The 20,311-nt window shown below is 36.3% G+C and overlaps 2 protein-coding genes across 3 annotated transcripts in view; one reads left to right on the top strand and one right to left on the bottom strand.

The window, feature by feature from the left end:
- Position 1: 1 nt before the first annotated feature.
- Positions 2–8,122, top strand: WDR79 (Telomerase Cajal body protein 1 homolog). Its single transcript, XM_019060709.2, has 8 exons — positions 2–126; positions 1,336–1,730; positions 2,335–2,538; positions 4,220–4,306; positions 5,705–5,925; positions 6,553–6,795; positions 7,419–7,542; positions 7,792–8,122. Exons 2-8 carry the CDS (start codon positions 1,426–1,428, stop codon positions 7,970–7,972), a joined length of 1,365 nt encoding a protein of 454 aa, XP_018916254.2. The 5' UTR covers positions 2–126; positions 1,336–1,425; the 3' UTR covers positions 7,973–8,122.
- A 777-nt stretch (positions 8,123–8,899) lies between these two features.
- Positions 8,900–20,311, bottom strand: part of LOC109043420 (uncharacterized) — a 295,984-nt gene continuing 284,572 nt past the window's right edge. For both annotated transcript variants that reach the window (XM_072303015.1, XM_072303014.1), the window contains exons 7-13: positions 19,371–19,452; positions 18,020–18,199; positions 17,255–17,310; positions 15,955–16,233; positions 15,096–15,313; positions 13,611–13,765; positions 8,900–12,913 (exon numbers count right to left, since the gene is read on the bottom strand). In XM_072303015.1, coding sequence (XP_072159116.1) covers positions 12,240–12,913; positions 13,611–13,765; positions 15,096–15,313; positions 15,955–16,233; positions 17,255–17,310; positions 18,020–18,199; positions 19,371–19,452 — 1,644 coding nt within the window. In that variant the 3' untranslated portion in view covers positions 8,900–12,239. The remainder of the gene's footprint in view (positions 12,914–13,610; positions 13,766–15,095; positions 15,314–15,954; positions 16,234–17,254; positions 17,311–18,019; positions 18,200–19,370; positions 19,453–20,311) is intronic.

Genomic DNA, 20,311 nt, shown 5'->3' with positions numbered 1-20,311 from the left:
CCGTTCTCCCCACCACCAGGCAGGAGATTGTTTTTGTTTACCGGCAGCATGGGATTTTGGTTCTGGTTCGAGAACGTCAAAAAAAGTTTTTAATTAAGAAGTTTCAGTCATTTTTCTGTCTGTAGGGTGAGTAACTCTGCTTTTAAACCTCTTAATTCATTCAATGTTCATACTTTTCGTCGAATGACAAAGTATCATGTGAGTTGTATCTTGTGAGGTAGGTAGAGCGACAAGGAAGGTGTCGATTTGATCGACATGAATCGATCAAAAAATGAAAACGTGAATCGATCGACAAATTGTTAAAAAACCGGTGTCGATTCGATCGACATTAATTGATCGAAAAATGAAAACGTGAATCGATCGACACCGATTCGATGGACAACCAAGAATCAATCGACAAACCCGTGAATTGATCGACAAACCTGTGAGTCAATCGACAAACCCATGAGTCGATCGACAAACCCATGAGTCAATCGACAAACCCGTCAATCGGTCGACAAACCCGTGAATCGACCGACAAACCTGTGAGTCGATCGAATCGGTGTCGATCGAATCATGTCGATCGATTCATGTCGATCGATTCATGTCGATCGAATCGGTGTCGATCGATTCATGTCGATCGATTCATGTCGATCGATTCACGTTTTCATTTTTCAATCAATTCATGTCGATCGAATTCATACCCTCCGAGCGACAATACAGTACTAAGGGGAGCTTAGGGTTGCATTGTTGCACTCAAGAGTGAAAGACATTCATTGCCTAGATTATTCGCTCATGAAGCCTGGTTTTCAATGGACACATTAGTTCAAATTTGTTGCAATGTTGCTGTATCGAAGGTCTTTGGTTTTTATGCAATACAGCTTGCCATTTGATGCCGCTGAGTTTATCATGCAATGTCAATGCCAAAATTGAAAAATTTTAACTCTTACAATCATGTTTTTAATTGCCTAACTCAGCATTGCATTAAAAGCTAGTTGACACATCCGTTGAAAACAAGGCTAAGAGTGAGCAATAATTGTAACAAACACTTGTCAGTTCACAAGAATAAACATAGCATGTGAAAGCATTGATGCAAAAGAGGCGCACTGTTTGGCGAAAAAGTTTTAAGTCCAGTTAAAACCTCAGCTCTAAAGGTCTCATTCTTGCAGTTCTTAAGGGGTATCTGAACATCTGATATGATTTTCTCGGTTCTCAGTTCTCTCCTCCACAATTTTCTCTCCAATTGAAATTTTAGGGCTCCAAGATGCAGAAACCTCTATATGTATTTGTAAAATCACAAGGTCACCTTTTAAGTGCAATCAATATAATTAAAATGTTTCATTCAATTGTTTACAGGGCTTAAAGCAAGTATTGCCATCAGTTTAATCTCTGGGCAAATCTCATAAAATCTTCATGACATCTTTGTAGGATTTCAAAATACACGAGATGTCTCTTGAAACAGAAGACAATGGTATATTGGAAAACAATATTCATCAGTCTGAACACAATGGCTTGGAGACTAATGGAAAGCTGTCGAATGCAATGGATGATGTCAATATCTCAACTAAATCTCCTCTCATTGACAATGGAAATGACGAAAACTCCAGTATCAAAAATGTTTCAGAAGAATTGCAAGTGAACAGTCATGAAAATTCTCATGTTATCTATGACTTTAATAATATCCAGGAGTTAGTTTCAACTAACGAATTCAGTGATTCATCAGGGAAGAATCTACTTCGAGGCTGCAAATGGTTTGTATATTTCCTCTCCAATCACTTTCATCTGCTCTCATCGAACCGTCCACTGCGGTTTGCGGTAACTCGTACTGCATTAAAATAAGAGATGGCCCCTTCTGAGCCTCTCCTTTTGAGCAGTCTTGCAGCAAAAACGGACTGATTCTTTAAGCTGTCTATTGAGTGTCACATTGCTGATCGAAGCGTAAATTATTCAATATTGTCCTGCCGCTAAAATTCTCATTAAAAATCGGAATAATTTCTGCTGATTTTACCACATTTTATTCTTTCTAAGAGCAAGAAGCCAACTTTACAGCTTGAAAGTGCCGAATATCCAGGTAATGGGGGAGAAAAAATCAAGGTAGTTTTCAAGAAATTACATTTCTCTAGTCTAAAAAAATGGAGTATGACAAAAAGTCTGCAGTACCTATCATAAACAGGTATGTGGTTTTGTTCTTTGGCCATTGATATGAAAGTAAAACAAAGTGTACCCACCTAGCGCTCAAATTTCGAATGGAGATCAGAATTTATTATTTTCCAAAAAATCTGCTTTTGTAGCCGACTTATTTTTCCCCTTCCATTAAAAAATTGGTTTCTTCATGTTGTGTAAAATCTCTTCCAGGTCACCCGATGGAACTTGTATCTTAACAAACAGCCAAGACAACACTCTGCGTCTTTTCAACCTACCTAATGAGTTATACTCCAGTAACACTGTTGTGCAAGATTTGAAACCTCTGCAGTCTGTTCTTAGGATGCAAGAAGGTGGCTTAATTTATGACTTCTGCTGGTATCCTCTTATGTCGTCTTGGGAACCTCTAACTTGTTGGTAATATTCTAGACTTTCTATCATCCTGTAAGAGCTGTTCGTAAATTTTCGGCTGCCATGCATAGGGATGTATCTACATCAGGATGTATCTACATCAGGATGTTTCAAAAGCCTTGTGAACAGATAGATAGATAGATAGATAGATAGATAGATCTACCTACATCCGAATGTTTCAAAATCTCCGTGAATACATCATCTCTAAAATAAAGCATCATAGCATCTTTGGGTTTTGAAACTTTGAGGAGTTTTCTTATCGATTCAAACATAATTTGTAGTAATATTCTGAGAAATTGGAAAATTTTATCAGTGATGAATATAAGGGTCGTGGACATTTTGAAACTGTGCAATGCAGTTACGCCCCCATGTACAGCAGATGAAGGAATGATGCAATGTACCAGGGGATTGACAGTTTTTTTTCAATAGTGTTACTCTTCATCCCCAAAACAGCAAAATTGTAGCAGGAAGGGTATAGAGGTGTCTAAAAATTGCAAATTTTTCAAATCATGCAATTCATAGACGGCCCCTTGGTAATTGATCATTGGATGGTGAACAGGGTCTGAATTGAGGCATTTTTTCTTTTGTTTCTTCATTGAAAGTTAGCCTTCGACGTGATTTCTAATCAGAAAATTTCATTGATCAACCCTCAAATGAACCGTTTAAGCTAAATAGCATTGCCTCTAAAAAATTTTGGTGTTTTTTTTTTTTTAAAAAATTCAAATTGACAAAGCAAAATGTATGAAAGTAACAAAAAAATTGAGAAAAAATACTTAATAGTAAATTTGACTAAGAATGTCAGGCTGAATGGCAGCCTTATACGCCGGGCTGCAGCCTGGAATGTGCATTTCATATCCTTGTATGACACAGTGTCAACTAAACTTCTAAGCAAACTCATCATTTAGCAAGCATATCGACGGTGAAAGTCGGCAATCACATAACTCGTTTGCGGTGTCTGAAAATCTCCGCCTCTACGTCATTTTTTTAAAAGAGAACAAATTGACATTATTTCTTGAAGTTTTTGCAGAATTTTCTTCGCATTGAGAGGAAAAATCACGGCAGTTTTAAGGAATTGCCGTTGAGTAGTTTTCTGTTAAAAAAATAAAGTATGACAGGAAGTCTGCGACGTCGCAAACCGAGTTATGTGATTGCCGACTTGCACCGTCGATATGCTGTATGTATATGTTTTTTCCGGAATGCAGTGAGATACCCCCATGAAACTCAGGTGCTACCCTTTTCAAATTCTAAGCTAATAGTACATAGACATGTATATGATTTAATTTTTAGTGCGTTCAATTAGGGGAAAAGCACACTTTGTGTACAAAAAAGAAATAACAAGACATCTAGTCCTGCCATTGAGCATAAAGCAAATAAATTTTACGACAGAAAACAAAAATAAAGAAAATGAAAATTGAACTTAAACTTAGGTTGCTAAGAAGGTTTCTTGATGCTGAGCTCTTCTGATCCTTGATACCTAATAAGGGTGAAGAGATACGACTGAAAATGGAAGGAAAGGGAAAGAGAAAGAAAACAGCTGACAAGGGATGGAGTTTATCAGCTATTTATGGGTTTAGTCGTTTAATCCTAAAGACAATACACTCTATCTATAGGGATTAAGCATTGGTGTTTGGTAGGAAAAGTTTAATACTCAGATATAAATATTGTTTGATTAAATGCATTGTTTCAGTCTGGCAAGCACAAGCGCAAAATCACCAATTCATCTGTGGGATGCTTATAGCAGTGAATTGAGAGCTACATACAGGATTTACGACAAGTAAGTGTTTTTGTCACTTGTAACTTAAAATTTAATCAACCCTTGTCAACTTGTTTCAATGGTAAAATTTGGAAATCCATACATCAATATTGTCCGCGTTGCCTCAAACAAAGAATTTGTCGACCCGTTCCTGAAACTTACAGTATCTACAGGAGCCTATAACGTAGCAGACAAATACCCTGTGGTAACAAAAACTATTTAGGCCTCTAACATAAATCAATGAATAGTTTTGCACTTAAAAATTTAAAAAAAATTAACTCTCTTGTGATAAAATTCTTTGGGTTCGGCAGGCGCATTTCAAGCTACAGCTCATCATTGGTGCGGCTCAGAACACGTCTGCCGATACCAAAGAACTTTGTCGCAAGTGGGTTAATTTTTTAAATTTTTAATGGACCACTAGACACGGTACGAATGTCAGCATTCTGATGCATGTTTCTTCACCAAAATTTCACTTAATACAGGATGCGCACAACAAAAATTACCAAAATCAACTCCTTCTGAAGATTTTTAATGATTCTTGGTGCGTGAATTGAAATCTAGCGCTCATTAAAACTCAATGCTCTACGTGATTCACATTGCGCGCTAAACGTTATCATGAATGTCTCTGCGATATAAAAATCTGGCAACCTCAAGCTTGACGCTTTGGCCCAGTTATAGCAAATTACTTATAGTTTGAAAAACGCATGGTGGGAAATGAACATTGCTCGATTGAGAAGCTTGCTGAAACCGTTGTAGTGCGCGATTTGACTCATGTAGAGCTTTGAGTTTCTTGTGAGCGGGCAGTTCAAATTCCTCGTAACCAATGTGAAATAAAAATGTTAATATCTCCGTTAGGAGTTGGTTTCAGTAATTTTCGTTGCGCGAGCCGTGTTCTACGTGAAATTCTGGTTAAGAAACATGTATCAGAATGCTTAAATTCGTACCTTGTCTAGTGGTTCATTATGTGACAGCTTGTGCGAAAAAGCTCCCTCATTTTATATCAATAGTTTTGTGTTTTTATGCTCCAGCAAATTTATTGTTGAACTGTTATTGAGTAACTTTGATTGATAAATTCCAATCCTAGCAATGCCATGCATTAATCAAGGTCATTCAACAGGAATTTAACAATTCAGATGCAGTATTGTGTCAATTTTATTCTAACTTATATTTGGACGTATTTCTATCAAACGGACCTAAGCGCCATAGGGTGAGGAAGGTAGAAGGGGGCTTGGATTGGCGGCAGAATCGAGCGTCCGGCTTATTCCGTCCTATACTCGCAATGCTTTTCCATGGCGCTTAGGTCCGTTTGACAGAACGCGCTATCCGGGATTCTAAATTCCTCAAAAGGAACTCAAATTGGCGCCTAGTTCCGTTTGATAGAAATACGTCCATTTAATCTTTCATTCACAATTATTTCAGTGCAGATGAGGTCACAAGTGCAGTCAGCCTGAATTTTTCTCCAGCTGGAGATCAGCTATTCTGTGGGTTGAAAAATATGATAGCGGTATTTGACACTGCAATCCCTGGACGCGATTATTTTTCACTCAAAATGAAGGACATGAAAGGAATCATCTCATGCATAGCATTTAGTCCGGTAGCTCATCAAATAATGGCAGCTGGTACTTACAGCAAAGCCCTAGGTACGGCACTAGGTATTCGCTTTCATAATCCTTTCAAAATTTGTTAGATTTGATTAAGGAACTGAGAGATTAACTTGAGCCACATTAAATTACTTTATAAATAAATAATTAATTAATTAATTTTAATCAGAATCCTTAAAGTATGGAGGCATCAGAATTGAGGCTCTTTCCTTGCTGAAAAGGATTTCTCATCAAGATAAAATAGCTCACCTTCCTTGTTATAGTTTTAAATTTTGCGCCAAAACATACCTAAGCAGAATCTTCCAGTTGAATTGTCTGCAGTTTTTTGAGTTTTAACGTTATACTGGCACAGACTTAAAGTCCTCAGTCGCAGCTTTGGCACTTTGAATGATCCAATTTGCAGTAAATAGCTCCACCTGATACATTCCACATATTGATGTGGAATGAAAGGAAGAAGAAGGGATTGAGAAAGGGATGAGATTATTGAAGGGATGAGATCACCCTGTCTTGTAATCACTCCATGATTGAATTTTCACCACACTCTGTAGTGTGATTGAAACAGCTCTACCCCAGTAGGGGGCAAAAACATCCTTTTGTGATATCAAATTAATGAAAAGTCAAGGTAAAATTCGGCTAAATTTTTGTTTTTTTATGCTTGAATTTCAGGACTGTTCTCACTTGATGACAACTCATTGATGTGCACCCTAAATGGTCACCGAGGCGGATTGACCCATATCATGTTCTCACCGGACGGCACTAAGCTGTATTCTGGTGCAAGGAAAGATCATGAGATATTGTGTTGGGATCTTCGTAATCCTGGCTCAATCCTATTTTCATTGATAAGAACTGTAGAAACTAATCAAAGAATTTATTTTGACCTCTCTCCTGATGGAAAATATGTTATTTCAGGTATTATCCCAGTTTCCATTGTTATATTCTTCCTTTAGTAGAAAATTAGCAGTGACTTTTTTTCTTCCTAAACTTTTGTCACTTTGTTATGAATATCAATACAAAGTCTTCGAAAATCACAAATTGCTCTCAAGTTGAAAAAAAAGTATTTTGATCATTTTAAGCAAATAGTAAGCGGAATAAAGTTTTTCTTTAAAAATTTCCCCCACAAGAAAACTGCTTGGTACGAGAGAGGTACGAGGTACGAGAGACCTGACCCTCAATCAGTTGTCCAAAAATGTTTGAAATAGTACTGAAGTTTTTAATATAATTCGCCAAAGATACTCTTGTCCAGCCATGTTATGCTTCCTCAGCATAAGTCAGTAATTATTTCTATAATTGGTGCTGATAATTTATTTTTCTAATAGATTATTATATGATTTTGCTTATGAAATGTTCAGAACGTACTATAAGGACGTAGAAAAATTACCTCTAATTTTATCCGATAATGTTTAGTTACTTCAAAAAAGTGTGATGTAACAGGAAATTTCCAAAGTTGCAAACTTAGGTACATGTTTCTCTAGTTTTACCCGTTGGTAAGCATTATGTTTTGAATTTAATTATTACTGGTTTGATATCTATAGGCACAACCTGTGGGACTGTGAAAGTATGGGATACAACTCAACCTCCAGAGGAAGTCAATGGTATTAGTATCATCCGATGTGCATCTAAATTTCAAGCTCATAATGACTGCGCAAATGGACTGAGGTGAGAAAATTTTTAGTCACGGCCATTTTTCCTTTTTAACGTACTCAATATACTTATTGTCCTTTTAAAATCATCTCCTCAACGTTTTGTTTTTGAAATGTTGGCTCTTTATTAGGATTAATAACAGGAATGCAGTTTATCAGTTTATCACTGTCTCAATTTTTCTTCCATTCTTCTTGATGTATCTAACTATTGTACCTGAATGAGGTGTTTCATGTTCTTAACTTCGTTTGTTTTTCTATTTTTTAGTTTAAATCGTCATCGAAGTCTACTTGCAACATCCTCAGGGCAACATCATGTAGAGAAGAATTTGCTGCCTTTATTAGATGATGAAGAGGATCCTGTTTCCTTACCCTCTCAAGCGCCGGAAAATTCTTTGAAATTGTGGCAAGTAGGCTCTAGAACAAAATCTAACATATTACTATCTTAATTATTTATTGTGTATCTTTTTTGTACCTAAATGTTGAACTTTTCTAAGCAAATAAAATGTTTCATGTTTTCAAGCTATCTGATCCTGTGATATTAGGTTTCTATTTTTAAATATCTGTGTTGATTTTCAGTAAAATTCTGTAAAAAACCATGTACGTACGCCCATTACTTCTCCTTTCCCCAATACAAAAGTACAGTAAGCCTTAAGTTTCCAAAGATCCTTACAAAAAAATTGATGATCACTGATATTTTCACAGTGCATTTTCTCTTCAATTTTTTGTCAGGATCTTTGACTCGTGTTGGCGCAGTGGAATCTGTTTCTAACAAAGATATTTACTTAAGTTTCTTTCAATATTTTCTTTTAAGAGTAGAATGTGGGATGATAGTAGGCAGGGGTGCAGAAGGTTCTTCGCTGCTTCACATTTTTTAGGTTGCCTCCACTCGCTGTCCGCATAAGACTTGCGCTTCATTGTCTCCTTCACATAAAAGAGTGCGCTTAACTATTTTTTTCGCCTAAAAGAGCACGTTACTTAGTTTCCCTCACAAAACGCTATGCGTTTGGCTAGTTCAAGCCTTCTGCCCTCACATTTCTACCCGTTTTTTTAAGGTGCCTCCACAGTTTTTCCCGGTTTTTTCAGGTGCCTTCAAATTTTTAACCCCTTTTCAGGAGCCTTCACGTTTGCTCTGCAATCGGCCAATCGAGAACTTTCTGCACCCCTGGTAGTACATTTCTATCAAGCACAGTGACCTATATTCGTTGAACGAATTAATATTTAAAAATAAAAACTAAAACGTCACAATAGATTTGGGCGGTATTCAAAACAAACAATTCAGTTGAGAGCTGAGGTTAAGGGAATATTTTAGCCGCAGAAGCTGCCATCAAAAGTTTTTGGTGATAGAGGGTTATTACAAGAAAGTATTACAAAAGTTGAGAAGTTTTCGGAAAGTTTATTTGACGAAATAAAATTATATCAAACAAAGATGAGAACAGTGCAACTACTCTAATACATAGTTATCTATAAATAAACAGCTTAAACATTCAAATTGCTGAACTGAATGTTCGAACATGAAAATAACAAGGACATTACGACTGCTAACTTGACAAAAATACTTATTGATTAAGAAGTTGAAAATATGGTCCAGAAGTGTACAAATAAAATGTAATAATCAAGAAATCACTTTTTCAAAGCTAGGTACAATAATTCATTCTTAGTTTAATACTTCACTTGATTTTGCTGAATATTATAATCATTGTGTGTTTAAAAAATGACCGACTGAACCTGAGTCAGAATGTAAAATTAAGACCCATGATCCAATCCCAGAAAAATTGAAAAGTTTACAAGGACACAGTTAGATTTTCCTCCCTTTTCAAATTGGCAATCAACGGACTACACACAGTCAAGACCCAATGCAAATCCTAAAATGCAAGAGCTATCAATCTGAAAAGCAAAAATGCGCTAATTTGGTGGCAAAGAAATGCTGGGGAGTGACTGTGCTTATCAGGAATCGAGAGACAAAGCTCAAGTCTATAGAATACGAATTTCGAGACCTGCTCGATTGAAATTTTCTAAAGGAACCAATAAGAGAAGTCAAATGCAGGGAAGCTTATGATTATTTCGAATTACCGCTACAAGATGTAACTAAAGTAAGAGGGACTAGAAAGTTTTCAACAAAAAATTTGGACTGAAAAATGCAACAATATACTTTACTTTAGAGTTATAAAAATGTACAAAAATATAAGTACTTAATAGAACAGTTATTTAATTTGACTCGAGAAGATACTTCAGACAGATTTTCAAGGAAAATTCAATCCCTCGTGTTGCTTTGTTCTTGCATCTCACCATTCTTATTGACTCTGAGCAGTACTTTGCTTACTCAGCAATATTACTTCTAAATGTCATATTGCAGAAGGTTAGGGCATATCTTCTAGTCAATGGCGTACAGAATCGATGGCATTATCATACAGTTATAGATAAAGTCGATGCAAAAAAAATGCAATGGACCACTGGGGAAGGTCCGCACTAAAAAAAGTCACATGTTTTCTCTTCAAAATCCTACAAGCAATTCACACAGCAGGGAGTTTGGAAATCAACTACAGAACAAGATATTTAAAAATAGATCGGATGGAAGAAAGATTATACGAATGACATCATTTTGTATTTCTATCATTTATCCAGTGATAATTGTGAACACTTGTATCTTTTTTCAGAAGTTGATTTTCAAACTTCTCGTCCCATGATTCCTTTTTCTTGTAGAATTTGAAGAGAGAACATGGAACATGGTGCTTCAATTCATACCTTGTCTTGAGGTCCATTTTATCTTGACTATTCTGTGGTTTCAGGAAAAGCGGAATTAGAATTTGCGCCAAAAGTGTAGAAGTTCATAAGATGATATCAAGAGTCAAAGAATAGGGCGTTGAAAATTACTATCTAAGATGTTATTACCAAGCGACAAAAATCACCAGGTGCTAAGCAATCTGAGAAGCTTGTTCGATAAATCATCTGGATTTTGTAGTGGAGCGGACAGATAAAGCAACAAAATTAAGTTGAAAAATTGTGCTTGATCATGGTAAAAATGTTAAAACTTATGATTAAAAGAGGAGTCCATGATGGACAGCAGGGTCAGAAAGGTAAAAAAAACAGTATTGCGAACAGGTTTCAAACTATTTGACTGATAAAATGACTCTCTCACTTTATAAAAAAAAATTGCCTTTATCTTTCGAGAGCTCTGCTCTTATTTACTTAGGATACTTTGAAAAGAACTTGAAATCAGTATCAGTTATAAATACATTAAGGATAAAGCGAGAGAGTTGAACTGATTTTGTAACTGAGCTTGCTCTTAGAGAATTTTGAAATACCTACAGTGTTCTAAAAATAATACACTTGGACACATTTATACAAACGTCAAACAAAGACAATAACAATAAGCCTGCTGCATAGTCAGCAAGATACTAAAATAAAACCCCCAAATCCCACAACATAAAATTTGTACAACTCTTCATATGTCTTTGTTTAAAACTGATGGTTACCGCTATTTACAATGAAGGATAAATTTTGATTTGGACTTAAAGTTACCCGGGTATAAAGAAATTTACAACATAACTATCAGCATGAATCTCGAGAGGACATTTTTAAGTTAATTCACAATAAAGTAAATGAGAGGCATAAGTGGTACTCTCGAGAAAATTATAATTGAATTGTGGATTGGCGAAATAAATTATTTGAAATGAATGAAATCTCCTCAGTGCTATTTATGCACAATTTCAGAGAGGTTGGCACACGAGTGAGTTGAAACTTACTTGGTTCAACTGTCAACTGACAGAGGGATATTCTCGATGTTTGTCCGTGAGTTGTGCTGAAGCTTCACGTTGCCTCTACTTTCGATCCCATTGGTGTATGGAGCGCTTTTCCGCTCATCACAGTCTGGGAAACTTTTGGAATGACTCATGCCACTACTCTCGAGTGACTTATTGATAAAGGAGATTTTCTCAAGCGTAATGAAGCTTGGATAATCGCCGGCGTTTGTTTGCCTACCTGTGTCGAACGAGATGGAACGTTTTTCTCTAATACTGCTCTTGGCTGCAAGATCCTCAAGGGATTTTTGCTTCTTAGAATCACTTAGAGATTTATTATCACAATTCACAACTTCACAAGCCGTTGAATCCGGCTCACTTGCGCTGCTCTCGATTTTCAACTCCATCGATTGGCCAGACGCTTCACTTACTTCATGTGATTCCGTCTCTTCATTTCTAATATTTTCTTTTTCTGAAGCTTCGTCACTTCTCGAAAACTCTCTGAGATAGTCATCTTGTGAACTATAGCTGCCGTCTTTCTCTAGAAAGTCACTACCGGATGACCCATCATCAGTTTCATTGTCATACTTAGAGGAAGAACTAATATCGTCATCAGAGGTTTCACCATAGCTACTGTTTGCCTTTCTTTTCTCCGGCGACAACCTGTTGACTAAAGTGATCTTATTTGTATTTTTACAATTCGAGTTTATTAAAAGATACTCCTCATGCTCCAAGCTGATGCCTCCATTCTCACCATCAAAGTGGCTTCCGCTTAAATTGCTATGGATGGAACTTTCCGAGGTGAAACTTGACGCTGAAAACTTAGGTGATGCAAAATCTTCACCCCCCGTGGTTGGGATCTCAGATTTTTCAGCATCCACAATATCAAAATGCTCTGACTTCTCAAAGAACTCAAAATCAGAGTCAAAATTGACAACCTCATTAGGATCCATTATTTTCAGTGATGACACACCACTCATTTCTGAGGTAAAAATTTGCAACTTTCTGGGAAATGATCTCCATTAGCAAAAACATTTTTGACCCAAATGGGCGAGTCGTTGCCAGGCAATTCATCCCAGTTGTAAGCAGTTACATACTGTGAGTCGTAATTTGGTTCCTCTGAAGCATTTGTATTATTGTGAGAACTGCCTACTCCTTTAGGACTCGGAGAATTTGACCTCACTTTCTCCCCATTGAAAGAAATGGAGCGAGGCCTCAAGGCTGGTTTTTTATCTTTCTTGCTCATGGAAGACTGAGAGTGCAAGCGCGACTTTGGTTCGGTGCGATTGACCTGGTCTTGTCGAACAGGAGAGCTGACACTAGAATTGGGTTGCGACAATCCACGCCCACTCTGTTTCCGCGCTAACCTGGACATCACATCTTCTGACGGGTCATCGATCTCAAGGACCCAAGAAACCGAGTCGCTTTTCTTAACAACGCTAATGACTTTTGGTGACTTTGGTTCAGACTGCTCATCACTTGAGCCAGTGTTTGGTTTTTTCACTGCAGAGATTACTTGGGGTTGACCTTTCAACTCCTTTGACTCGTATTCCCGGTTCAAATTGCGGCATAGTTTGTTAGACTTTGGTTCTAAAGGTGTGGATGAAGCAGCTGCAGTGCCTGAGAGGAGGCCTGAACCATCCACAAAACCTGGAAAAATGAAGCAAAAAAACTATTAAAATTGTAATTTAAAAGAGGAACACTTCATGTATATCTATCATGGAAAGGAATGCACTCAAACATACACAGAACTAAATTCCCTTTCCCCGTTCAAACCATTTAGAAGGGCGGCTAATTGAATCCATATTTTAATGAAGGTGATGGATCCCAGGTGGCAATTGATCACAAGATTTTATTCAGTTGCACAGTCAGGGAAAGGGTGCTCAATAAAATTTGAGGAATTTTGTTTCATGCTTCGAGTGAAAATTACATCTGGTTTGAAATTTTGTTGTTTGAGTTGTCAAAAATTAGTAAATCTTGGCAATTTTTTGCCTGCAGCTTATGCTTTCTGTGGTATCCAGATTTTTAATAAAAACGTACCAATTCCGATAAAAATTTGGAAACTCTGAAAGCCATTTTCCGGGAGAAAAGGGTAGGAGGCCTTTTAAAAATTTAATACTTTTTTTACCCCCTCATTGCTCTCCCCATAAGCCCCAATAATTCCATCTACAGTACTCTCTTGCTATAACGAATCGGCGAAGGATCGGGTGATTTCTTCGCAAAAGAGAGATTTTCGTTATAATGAGTGTTGTTATATCAAGAGAATACTGTATATATATATTTGAAACAGTTCCTTAATCATAGCTGTAATTTTTCCACGGCATTTTGAGAAAACGTCATGACTTACCTGATAAATCTTTAATACTGGCCAGATGAGAAGCAACCTCCTGGGTCTTCTTCAATTTGTACTGTAGTTCCTCGACAGTGTAAGTCAGCTTCTGTTTCTTTTCGCTCTCGCAGTGTAATGAATCACTCAGCATTCTATTTTCCTCGCTTAATTGCCTTGAAGGACAAAGAAAATTGCAACTGTTAGAAAGTACTGAAAAAGTACTACTAAATATTTTACTTGAATTATTTAAAAAAATGAGAAGGAACTTACCAATAAATTGCTTATTAATTCTTTAATTCCGTCAGAGAGGAGTCTCAATATTAATCAAAATTCAATGATGTGAATTATCACGGGAAATCCATACTTTTACATAACTCGCTGTCTCTTGCACAAAAAATGAATCTTGATTGCAATGTTTCAGTATCTCATGCTGATATTTAATTTTTTTCATGAGAGAGGTAGCACCTGAATTTGCCTGGAAATTTCAGTGATTTTCTTTAGCACTTATGAGAGAAAAAGAAAATTCTCAAACAAATTCATAAAATGGTTCTCCCACGAAATCATGAAATGTCTATAGAGATGCTGAAACATCACACGCGAAATACAATTCCTCCTTGCAGGAGATGATGAACTTTGCACTCAAAAATTCTATCAAAATTAAAATTTAGGGATAGAAAACGCATGTTTTCATCCAACAGCTTCTGTCTCTCTATGCATGAGAGAAGAATTAACATTAATTTTGAAAATTACATTTTTTAAGAGCTTCGCATGAATTATATGATACTAATAATAATTGGACTACATTTTGCAATTCGGACCTATAGATTCTAGCCCAGTTTAAAAACAATGTATGTGCCATTAGTTTCCCTATGCACATAGGTGTTTTTCCAACAGAGCCAGACTTTCAAGTTTCGAATTGCAAAATGCAGTCTAATTGAGGGAGGCATAAGGGAGTTTCCTATACTTAAAAAAAGAATCATATGGTTACCACCATAGGAACTCAAATTCAAATATAGGTACTTCCTCCATTACAATTGTGAGGAGCAGCGGTTTTAATTTTTTTCTTTAAATAACGACAAATGATATAAAATGAACACTGCTACCATATCGATGGTCAAAGTAAAAAACCACGAATCTCTGTTAGCGACGCTATAGACGTTCGGTCGTACTTCACTTTATCTTTGGAAAACTAGTCAGCAAAATTTCTTGAAGACTTCTTTGATGTTTCTTCTCTGTTAGCAGAATATTCTTTTTTAAATTTTAAGCTAAAAATTAGGGTTGTTTCTTCGAAAAAATAAAATAGTAGCAGAAATTTTGAAAAACTGCAATGGAATACGTGATTTTGCACTTTAGCCGTCGATATAGCCTGAGAATCCTCTTTTGCAAAAGACTATGAGTCAAGTACACTACTGAATGAACATAAAGTAAGTAAAAAAAAAAGCTGGAAAGAATTTAAATTTATCAAAATCGTTTATAAAAGATGAATAAATTATGTGAACATACTTTTCGAAGAGTGCCTTCCTCTGGAGTTGGGCGCTCAGATCTTCCACTCTGGCCTGGGCTGACACCATTTTTTGCCTGATCAAAGGCATTTCGCTGATTTCAGCTTGGAGGCATTCATTCTGTTTGCGCAGCTCTTGTAATTCTGCGTGCCGGATATCTAGAACAGTCCTGAGGGAATCCACTTCATCTTGTAACTTGCGACAATACTGGCTGGTAACCTGAAAATGAGAAAGTGTATACCCATTAATATAAACGTGAAAAAAAGAGAATAATGGACAAGACAGATATTCAGCTGATGATGATGCTTTAGCCAGAAACATTGAGGCTTTGACCTTTTCATCTGGATCTGGAAAAAAGGAGATTTTCCACAAAGATAAATTTTCAGTAAGAGTATTGATTACAGACCGGATTATCAGTCAGTATTTGTGAAATCTGAAATTTGTGTAGATGAGAAAAAAAGGTATTAAAAAATTAGCATTAAAAACTTGTTGAATTTTAAAAATTGAATGAATTGATGTAATTCAATGGAAAACATGCAACATTAAAAACTAAAAATCTGCATACAATTTTTGTTAAAAGTTATTGAAAAAAATTATAAAATGCAATGGTGTATTTCTTTCAGAAAATACAATAAAAAACTTGTAAAAAAGTGAGGTGACTTTTTTTACACAAAGAAGAACAAGAAAGTATCCTGATTCATATAATTCAGCAGTTTTTTTTAAAAATTTTTCTCTTCAAAATTAACATGTTTTTCGACTCATTTTTTTGACCAGGGTCTTTATAAACTGTCTCCTCTTTTCCCCTCATTAAAATCCAAAATAAGGGTAAATTTAATGGTCAATTCCGGAGCTTCACAAACCTGAACTTTTGAGTCTCTGTCGTTCTGCATTCCATCAACAATGGACCGCGACTGCTCTCGCAAAGCATCATGTTGTTGTTCAATCTCATTCAACCTCTCTCCTAATATCTTCTCTCTTTCTTTGGCTTCATCTGTCACTTTCTTCAGGCGAGCCTCGCTTTCCAACTTGTATGCATCGAACTCTTCTTTTGCCTGCCGGGAGATTGTTTCCTTCTCATCTGCGTGCTTTTTGTGAAGACAGTCTATTTCAATGGTAAACTGCGTCCGTAATTCAGTTGACTGCAACAAGCAAAATTATGTACAATCAGCAAATGTCAAAAACAGCGCAATATCAACAAAAAACATCTGCAGACGAACACAATTTCAGGAAGTTCATTCGAACTGCTACCTACATGAAAGGAAAAAATTAAGAGTGGAGGGTGAAAATCATGTTCTCTGCGAAACAGTATGAAAATCTTGCTTCTTCTCACAGCCAGATTTGCTATTGGGCAACAGAGGGTATAGCAAAGGGCGATATATCATAAATTGAGCTTTCCAGAAAAAGGGCCCGTAGCAGATATTATGTTACAAGAAAATGCATTCCAAGTTTTTATTGGTACTTTCTGGCCACTGACAACAACTTACATTGGAACTTGGACACTTCATAATAATAAAAAAAACAACCTTTATTAAAAAAATTTTAAATAATAAGTTACAATGCAAATTCCTGATGGTGGGAGGACCACCATCTGGGAGAACTTGGACACTTATATCAAATTTTATACATCCAAGAATAAAACTTAAATGTATTTTTCTCAAAACATGATTTTTGCAATGGGCCTTTTTTCTGAGGAGCTCCTCAATAATACATTCAAAACGCAAAATTGTTAAGAATTTATACAGAAAATGCAGGTGCGAATATCTTAAATCTGAAATATACTTTTAGCACCTAGAATTATCCTTCTGATCTGGAAAGAGGTGAGATAAATTTGCTATCATTACATATTAGACCCACAAAGAGTAATTCAGAGTTGCCGTAATTTCTTCATCATCAAATTCCCTGACTTTTCCCTAACTCCAAAATTTTCGAATTCCCTGACATTCTAATCAAACTTCCACTTTGACTTTTTTCCTTTTAAATTACTCTCACTTCTGCTAAATGCACCTTGCAAAATTCCCTGACTGCTGGCAACCCCGGTACTTAATGTCTAGCCAGTGTTTCAACTGATCAGGGACATTTTACCAGACACCCAAATGAAATATTTTTTGGTGCTCCAGTAGTTTGAAAATATCTCAATGTTGCGCAGAGAGGAACACCTACCTGTTCATTGAGCCGTCTTGTTAATTCATTTAATTGTTCTTCATGAGTTTTGGACACTGCAACACAAAAAATATATGCCATGGTTACAAAGAGAATTATTGAACCCTGCTTGAAATACCTAAATAAAGCTGACTTCAAAGATAAATCGTTCTTCTTCTTTTATATTTCAAACATCATCAGTTCATCATCACATAATTTAACTCCTGCATTTAGGACACCTTCTTTCATATTTTAAAACTGTGATAAATGTTTGATTCTTGTTTGAAACTACCCTTTGTATGAGAGGATAAACAATTTGATTGCACTTGTGTGCCAACCTGCATCTTTTTTGAAAATTACTTCTTTTCAAATTGAACCCCTTGTATCTCAAATTGAATTTACAGAAACATTTTGGCAAGTAAAACAATTTGGAGTAAGAAAACTTTGAATGGTCTATTACTCATTGATTGATTTTGTAGGCTGGCTTTATACTTTTAAGAGTTTTTTCTCTTATCTTCCCTTTTTTTCTCAGCAATACAGCAAGACATGACAACTGGTACCATTTGACATTGCTTATAAGAAAGAGTGATTGCATTTCTCGAGATTTGGAAATTTGTTTTTCATTTGAACCGTTTTGATTAATCTTAGAGGATTTTTGGATGCTTCCTAGAATGTCGTCCTTGCCTTTTCCTCTTCTAGTTTAATCTGTTACAGATGATCTCTCGGAATCAGATAGATTCGGGATAAAATGATTATAATGTTTGAGAGAAATTCGTCCAAACTTACATCTTTCTAATTCTTCCCTGTGTTCACTTTTCAGCTGTTCTAATTGCTGGACATGTTCAATGTGGAGCTGCTCCAACTCTTCCTTACTCTCCTCCGCCAATTTCTTGATTGCACTTTCGTTCTCACATTGTTGAGATGAAGTATCATCTTGCAACCGCCTATAGCTCACCTGAGTTTCTTCTGCAAAAGAAAAAAAAAACATTGATAATTTAAAAAGAAAAAATACAGGGACAAAAAAATTGAGGTTTTGACATTTTTTGAAGAAATCTGCATTAGGCTGGTTGGAATTTACAAATGGTTCGATGATGTTAGAAAAATATACCATTCAGCTGTTCTCCCTGAATTTTAAAATTTTTTTATTGATGTTTTAATTATTTTACTCTGAGCTGTATTTAGACAATTATGAGAACTTGGGAAAATTAACAGCAACAACAGCAATCAGGGCCGGATTTTCCTACTTGCCGCCCATGGGCCGCCTGTATTTTGCTGCCCCCTTCTCATTCGTTTTGAAACATCAATAAAAACCATCAAGTGAACGTGCCAGCGAAGGAGGGGTGCACAAGACGCGTTTACTCGTGTTGAACACATTTTTTGGGAAAGCCCTGCCAACACTACTAGCAAAAGGTCACGGAACTTAGCGCGAAAGCCAAGTTTCGTAAACCTATCTCCAATGGACAAGGCCTTCCATTCATAAGAAATGAACGAAGAAACTATGAAAGAACAAACACAAAATTTTGTTTAATGATTTTAACTTCCGCCACCGCGCCGACCGCACTGTGTTTGGCGCAATGCGTAAAGTATTCATGCATTCTTGTAGGCGCTATCCGTTTCACGCTGACCACAATAACCGCACTGTGTTTGATGCAATGCGTGAAGTATTCATGCAGTCTTGTAGGCGCTAATATGTGTTACATGCCGATTGCCGCGCCGAGGGCTTCTCCTTTTCATCTCAAGGCCTCGTCATCATTTCTCTGTAAGTCCAGGCCAAATTGTGTGTTTGGTTTCTCTCTTAACTCTACTAATTGAAGGTGCTGTCTCTTGTATCACTGAAAGACGACAAAATTAGAAATTACTATACTCTCAGGAAATGAGAGATTTTGTAGCCTTTTCTCGTTTGTAATTTTTTATTTCTAAATCAGATTTTTTTTTTTATGCCTACGTTTAAAAAAATTGCAAAATTTTCCGCCCCCTAGATTTGGCGCCATGGGCCGCGGCCCATGTGGTTACCCCCTTGATCCGGCTCTGACAGCCATAGCACCAAACAATGAAAAAACTACCTGAAGCTATACCATATTTTGTCTTTTGACTACAATGTGCATTGTTCTTTTGACGATAGCATACGATAACATACCTAATTCAAGTTTGGTTTTCAGCCATTCTTCTTTCAGCTTGGAGAGCTCTTTTTTCAGGGCAGGAGTGGAAAAGGCATCCAACTGTGAAAAAACAGAAGAAAAAAGAATTTTAAAATAACTATCCAATTGAACATTATTGTCACATGGTTACAAGAAAGGAGAAGATGAAAAAAAGTCAATTGGAACACTGAATGTTTCGAGATGGTTCATGAAGAATAGATGGTCTGGTTGCTGTCTGTCCAGAATGAAACCCCGGAAACACGTATATACCTTCACCAAGTTTAAAATATTCTCTTTTATACATTTTTTATTTTTTAGTGAACGTAAATTTTCCGCCATATTTATACATATGAAATTTTAAGTGAACATTGTCGCAAAAGCGTGGACAAATTGCGAGAAACTACGAGAAGTAGTAACTGAAGATTGGTCGGTGATAATCATCATTCAGAACAGTCACACGTAATGTCAGAATGTGACGGAAAAATCCGAGTACAGCGTGTTTTTCTAGTTTTGCCATTGATCTTCTAAGTACCTAATTAAATAAGATTCTTCAGAACGTTAATGTTGATGCGTTTAAATTCCTTGATCGGAAGGTATGTAAAAGAGGTAAGTTGTGATGATCTCACTGGTACGAGAAATTTGCTCTTTTTTTAAATCTATAGAAAATTATGATGGTACTTCCTCGTGATTTTTAATGCTTTGTATTGACATCATATCTTTAAAACAAATTTCACGAAAAATTGAAGTCTCCTAAAATGAAAAAATGAAATATAATGACTACAAGAGAGAATTTTAAACAGCAAAATTCACGAACTTTTTGGATTGGGCGAATTCCGCGATTCCTCCAGGTTAACCCTGTTAGACTGTTTGAGAACTTGTCACTCTCTTATTTACGTTTCAGTAAAACCCACTTCTTTCTATACATGAAATGCGAGGCAAT

This window comes from Bemisia tabaci, chromosome 7 (genome assembly GCF_918797505.1).
Source record: "Bemisia tabaci chromosome 7, PGI_BMITA_v3".
Taxonomy (NCBI): domain Eukaryota; kingdom Metazoa; phylum Arthropoda; class Insecta; order Hemiptera; family Aleyrodidae; genus Bemisia; species Bemisia tabaci.
The sequence above is the reverse complement of the archived record's forward strand: the minus strand, read 5'-3'. Positions and strand labels throughout refer to the sequence as shown.

Excerpts from the sequence above, each read along its gene's own strand:
- WDR79 (XM_019060709.2), top strand. The coding sequence starts at position 1,426 with ATGTCTCTTGAAACAGAAGACAATGGTATATTGGAAAACAATATTCAT. Across the intron at positions 5,926-6,552 it reads TACTTACAGCAAAGCCCTAG|GACTGTTCTCACTTGATGAC; the intron begins GTACGGCACTAG and ends CTTGAATTTCAG. Across the intron at positions 7,543-7,791 it reads GACTGCGCAAATGGACTGAG|TTTAAATCGTCATCGAAGTC; the intron begins GTGAGAAAATTT and ends TCTATTTTTTAG.